The 6,406-nt window shown below is 41.7% G+C and overlaps 1 protein-coding gene across 1 annotated transcript; it reads right to left on the bottom strand.

Moving 5' to 3' along the window:
* Positions 1 to 987: 987 nt before the first annotated feature.
* On the bottom strand, positions 988 to 3,637 carry LOC135561547 (uncharacterized). The gene is made up of 2 exons (XM_065003251.1): positions 3,456 to 3,637; positions 988 to 2,496 (listed from the first exon to the last, which is right to left on the bottom strand). The coding sequence occupies exons 1-2, from the start codon at positions 3,535 to 3,537 to the stop codon at positions 1,535 to 1,537; spliced, it is 1,044 nt and encodes a 347-aa protein (XP_064859323.1). The 5' UTR covers positions 3,538 to 3,637; the 3' UTR covers positions 988 to 1,534.
* Between the last annotated feature and the right edge of the window lie 2,769 nt (positions 3,638 to 6,406).

Below are 6,406 nucleotides of genomic sequence, written 5' to 3'. Positions count from 1 at the left end.
CATTTTTTTTCCCACCTTTATTTAAATAGGCTAGTCAGTTAACAACAAATTCTTACTTACAATGATGGCCTAGGATCAGTGTGTTAACTGCTTTGCTCAGGGGCAGAACGACAGATTTTCACTCGGGCCCCTAGGCTACCTGCCGCCCCATATAGTACCCTCTATTGTACAAAACAAGTAAAAAGTGACCCTTGACAGACATCTAAAATACACACCACACAAACAGGCCAAAATGGCTCCTACATCTGGCATTTACAAACACTTACTGGTCCAAGGGAGACGCATTAGCAATCAACTATACATATGTTAGTCACAAGCGATGTCCCAGACATCTCAGGCCTCGTTTGATGACATTTAGGTAAAGGAACCATAGAGATCGTTCATTTACATAATCACACTGATTGGTCCAATGGGGGGGCGGGGGGCACAGCATCATTTGTGGGGGACTACATGTTTACTCTAGCCTATTTTGATCATGGTTAGTGATACACCCAGCAGTCATGAGACAGAACCTACTTACCAAGCTGTCTTCAAGCTCTCTGTCTCACAGCACTGACTGGAGAGGTCGTGTGGAGGGCTCATATTGGTTGTATGGAAGGCTCTGTCCTTTTTCTAAAGCTTATTTCTTAATTTTTTCTGTTTTCATTGTGGAGGCTAAACATTGATTTCATTGTGGGGCACAGTATCAGAGGTGAGACTATGGATCTGTCTCCGTCTGTTCATGAGTTATTCATACGCAATATCTCAGACAACACTGTCCCGATTTTTATGAAACTTGGGTGAATTATGCGTTTTGCTGCAGGAAAAGAACAGATTCAAATCAGATATGCAAAAAAAATGGATTTGCCAATGTGAACAAGGCTTAAGTGACAGCACCTATACAGTAGCTAGGGATAGGAGACTTCCTGACCATGTGACGTGGTCAAAAAAACACAACAGAAAAGAAGACATAGTTAACATTTTAATAGATTCTCTTTTCCAGACAGATTACAGTTGTAAGTACATACTTTCTTTTCATACCGGTCCCCCTTGCAGGTTCACTGCCCTACCAACTCAGCCACACAGGACCAGAGGTTAGAATTGGTCAACTTCAGGGCTTCAAGTTTAGGGGTTATGGTTAGGCTTACGGTTAGCTTAAGTGTTAAGGTTAGGCAAAGCAGGGTTAGTGTGACTGCCATTCTGAACAATGCACAATCTGCCAGTTGTATATTCACTACCTACAGTATAGTTGAATTATCTCTTAATTCCACACACTGTTTAGCGTTGTCAAGTATGTATTCAACCAGTACATGTCCACTGGGCAAAAACTGTTTGAATCAACATTATTTCCACGTCAATTCAACCCCCATAATCATTGTGATTAAGTTGAATTGACATGGAAAACAGATTGCATTTGCAAAAATTAATCAACATAGGGATATATATATATGTTTTTATCAAAACATAATAACTAGAAAGCACATTCACAATCAACAATCAATAGTCTGTGATGGGTGGACCAGCGGCCATCTTCTATGGTTGTGCCACCTCTCACTCACTGGCCCCTGAGGCAGCAGGGTAGTTTCCTACTCCTGTGCAGGTAGAAGAGGGGCTGCACCAACCCACATAACACCAGGAGTAACATGTTGAAGGCATCGAGCAGGCAGAACACCTTGGCTGCGATGAAGTCACACAGAAGGTAAATGACCACTGTGAGAATGTTGTTGATCAACATCGTGGTCATGACGACAGAGACAATCATGAATGCTCTCTTCTTCATGGTGTTCATCCCTTCTTTCTCCTTTTCCCCTCCTCCTCTTCTCTCCATCTCTCCTTGCCCCAGTTTTGGGCGCTTCAGGACACGGAGGATGGAGAGGCTGCAGAATAGATCGACGAATAGGAAGAGCAGGGTGTAGGTGAGGAAGCAGTGGATGGGGAACTGAGGTGTGTAGAGGGAAACACCCGTACCGGTGAACATCAGCGTGACCCCCCAGGCCCCGGCCGCCCACCCAACCCTGTACCTTAAGGGTTTGTACTTCAGGAAGACCACAGGGTGGACCACCGCCAGGTAGCGCTCCACACAGATGCAGCACTGGAACACGGGACGGCTGAAGAGGAGAAGAGAGGCGGTGTAGGCGATGACTCTGAAGTGGCTTTGATATGTTGTGAGGAGGTAGACAGCATCAGCTAGCGGGATTAACAGACTGTAGCCAATCTCTAGGACGGCCATGTTGAAAATGAAGATCTCCGTGGCGATGGAGGCGGAGCCGGTGATGAGCCAGAGAGTGTAGCCATGGATGGGGAAAGCAAGAGCCAACGCTGTGAGTTCACAGGCAAGGAATACTGAGGTTAGGTCCTTACAGTATTCCCAGTAAAAGTTGAGATCGACAGTGTGGGAGAGGTTTAGAGAGGAGGAGTTTACTTCTGTGAAATTCATTTCTTCAGAAAAGAGATGAACTGAGTCAATGGTAATGATGTGGTTGAAAGAGAGAGTTACACAGTGTGACAGATGCAGCCCTGCGAGAGAGAGAGAAAGAGAGAGAGAGGATAAGAGAGAGAGAGAGAGAGAGAGAGAGAGAGAGAGAGAGAGAGGATAAGAGAGAGAGGGAAAGAGAGAGAGGATAGGAGAGAGAGGGAAAGAGAGCGAGAGAGAGAGAGAGAGAGAGAGAGAGAGGATAAGAGAGAGAGGGAAAGAGAGAGAGAGAGAGAGAGAGAGAGAGAGAGAGAGAGAGAGAGAGAGAAAAGACAGAACATACTTCAATGTCTGAACCACAAGGTGAGAGTCAAGGTTTTTCCAGAACACATGCCATCTCTGCTGCCTGTGACTGGAACAAATTGCAAAAATAGCTGAAGTTGGAGACTTTTATCTCCCTCACCAACTTCAAACATCTGCTATCTGAGCAGCTAACCGATCACTGCAGCTGTACATAGTCTATCGGTAAATAGCCCACCCATTTTTACCTACCTCATCCCCATACTGTTTTTATTTATGTACTTTTCTGCTCTTTTGCACACCAATATCTCTACCTGTACATGACCATCTGATCATTTATCACTCCAGTGTTAATCTGCAAAACTGTAATTATTCGCCTACCTCCTCATGCCTTTTGCACACAATGTATATAGACTCTCTTTTTTTTCTACTGTGTTATTGACTTGTTAATTGTTTACTCCATGTGTTGTCTGTTCACACTGCTATGCTTTATCTTGGCCAGGTCGCAGTTGCAAATGAGAACTTGTTCTCAACTAGCCTACCTGGTTAAATAAAGGTGAAATAAATAAATATGCAATTCAATGGAAATCTCTGAAGTAAGAAATTAATTTCAACAGTGGAATTCAAATTATTAATGAACAACAGCATTGTTAAAATGTATTAACAATTGCAGTTAATTTGATTGCTATTAATTTATGACATGCATTTCCCCACCTTTATATTTGATATATACCCACTAGCATAAAGAATCAACATGACATACCTGGATGCAAAGCTCTTCCTGGTCTTTGTGTGAATGGTTCATAGACTGAGATTGTGTTCCTAGAGCCACAGGCCACACCCATGTGGTGTGTGAGTGTGACTCTGTCACACCCTGACCATAGTTTGCTTTGTATGTTTCTATGTTTTGTTTGGTCAGGATGTGATCTGAGTGGGCATTCTATGTTGTGTGTGTAGTTTGTCTGTTTCTGTGTTTGGCCTGATATGGTTCTCAATCATAGGCAGGTGTTAGTCATTGTCTCTGATTGGGAACCATATTTAGGTAGCCTGTTTGGTGTTGGGTTTTGTGGGTGATTGTCCTTATGTCCTTGTTCTGTCTCTGTGTTACTTAGCACCAGTATTAGGCTGTTTCGGTTTTCGTGTTACGTTTATTGTTTTTGTATTTGATTCGTGTTTGCTTCATTAAACATGGATCGCAATAGCCACGCCGCATTTTGGTCTGACTCTCCTTTGCCTACAGAAAACTGTGACAGACTCTGTACTTCCAAATGGCATCCCTATCCCTTACATAGTACACTACCCTATCCCCTAAAGGATGTTGTTTACCACCCTATCCCCTAAAGGATGTAGTTTTATACCCTATCCCCTAAAGGATGTAGTTTTATACCCTATCCCCTAAAGGATGTAGTTTTATACCCTATCCCCTAAAGGTTGTAGTATACTACCCTATCCCCTAAAGGATGTTGTTTACCACCCTATCCCCTAAAGGATGTTGTTTACCACCCTATCCCCTAAAGGATGTAGTTTTATACCCTATCCCCTAAAGGATGTAGTTTTATACCCTATCCCCTAAAGGTTGTAGTTTTATACCCTATCCCCTAAAGGATGTAGTTTTATACCCTATCCCCTAAAGGATGTAGTATACTATCCTATCCCCTAAAGGTTGTAGTATACTACCCTATCCCCTAAAGGATGTAGTATACTACCCTATCCCCTAAAGGATGTAGTATACTACCCTATCCCCTAAAGGATGTAATTTTATACCCTATCCCCTAAAGGATGTAGTATACTACCCTATCCCCTAAAGGATGTAGTATACTACCCTATCCCCTAAAGGATATAGTATACTACCCTATCCCCTAAAGGATGTAGTGTACTACCCTATCCCCTAAAGGTTGTAGTATACTACCCTATCCCCTAAAGGATTATGTTTTCTACCTTATCCCCTAAATAATGACGTGCGCTACCCCCTAGGTTTTGTATTGGGTCAGGATCTAACATCATGCTGAGGGAGTGATATTCAAAGTCATAATCATAGTATAAAAAGCAAAGAATACAGTTAATAAGAATATATTGGGAATGAACAGAACTTGAGAGAGTTATATTTTTTTAGCATATACGGTAGAACGAAACTAAAGACTAATAGAAAACAATGACGTGATCTTTGATATCTTATCTCTTATAATACTGTCTACGTTATGGTTCAGTAATGTGATTGATGCATTACATCCATTCATATCAAAGGATAAACAACATGTTTAAATGTTTTCATTATCATTTCTAATGACAAGGCAATTCTGAAAAGTGATTTGAATATATGTGATTATGTTCCTTAGGTTTAGTTTAGGTCTTTGTTTGAAGGTAAAAACAATGATGTCCCAATTGGCACCCTATTCCCTATACAGTTCACTGTTTTCAATCAGAGCACTCTGGGTCCTGGTCAAAATGAGTGTACTAAATAGTGAATAAGGTGCCATTTAGGAGACAACCAAAGGTCAGTGCTGTTCCAAATGTGTTCTCATTAGACAGTCAAAGTGGCTGAGCTACAGGGAGAAACAAACACGGCCAGCAGCTGAGGCTGTTGATGCAAATGACTGGAGCTGTGAGGTAAAACTCTGGGTGTGTCACAGAAGTCAAGGGATCATTTAGGTAAATAGAGTTGTTGAGAATCTTCTTGTAATGTAAGCACTGTATGGATTCAATAATGGAATAATGTTGTTTATTCCATTATTAATTATCAATACATGTATTATTATTCTTTTTTATGGTTTTATTTGGACTTTTACAGAAATCAACTGTTGCAGTGAGGTATTGAGTCGTTGAAATGTATACAGTAGATTTACAATGGCTACTGTACATCAAAGAGCAAGACATATTAACTCAAGCCAAGACTTATGTAATGAATACTCAGGGAGAAATAGGTGTAGATTCACACGCAGAGCGCGGCAGATGTTTATTGCGCCTTCACAGAAGGCTGGAATCGTGGTCACCTGCAGGCAATGGTCAACCCAGGTAGGCAGTCAAAAACAAACAATACCTCACAACCATACAACCAGAAAAAAAAGAACTAAATAGGGAGCTGATGAGACCAGACAAGAAATTAATGCAGGTTAAATCAATGAACAAAAATGAAAGACAGCGATACGTTCCAGAACACAGAGAAAAGCAACACAGGGTTGACTAAGAAAAGCAGAACCATTCACCTATTACTTTCCATGTTAACAGGTTAGCTGTTTTAGCACAGCAGCTATTGCTGGGGGAAGATAATGGTTCATGCCTGAGTTGATCATGGAAATCAGTACATTTCCCTTGTTACAAAGGAGGCCGAGGGGAAACCACACTGCTGAATTATCTGTATTCAAATCAGAAGGATTCTGCATAAGTCAATTGAATAAATCAATATTTTATTTTCACTGTATACTGGTGTATATATTAATATCGCTCTTGGGTCACTTCTTTTCTGTATCATGGGAAAATATCTAACAGCGAGAGAGAGAAAAAGAGAAAGTGATGAATGGAAGGAAGGAGGAGGAAAGAGATGAGAAAGGGAGGGGGAAGAGATGAGAGAGGGAGGGGGAAGAGATGAGAAAGGGAGGGAGATGAGAAAGGGAGGGGAAGAGATGAGAGAGGGAGGGGAAGAGATGAGAAAGGGAGGGGGAAGAGATGAGAAAGGGAGGGGGAAGAGATGAGAAAGGGAGGGGAAGAGATGAGAAA

The sequence above is a fragment of the Oncorhynchus nerka genome, linkage group LG18 (assembly GCF_034236695.1).
Source record: "Oncorhynchus nerka isolate Pitt River linkage group LG18, Oner_Uvic_2.0, whole genome shotgun sequence".
Classification (NCBI taxonomy): domain Eukaryota; kingdom Metazoa; phylum Chordata; class Actinopteri; order Salmoniformes; family Salmonidae; genus Oncorhynchus; species Oncorhynchus nerka.
Note: the sequence above shows the minus strand (reverse complement) of the source record. Positions and strands in the feature narration are given on the sequence as shown.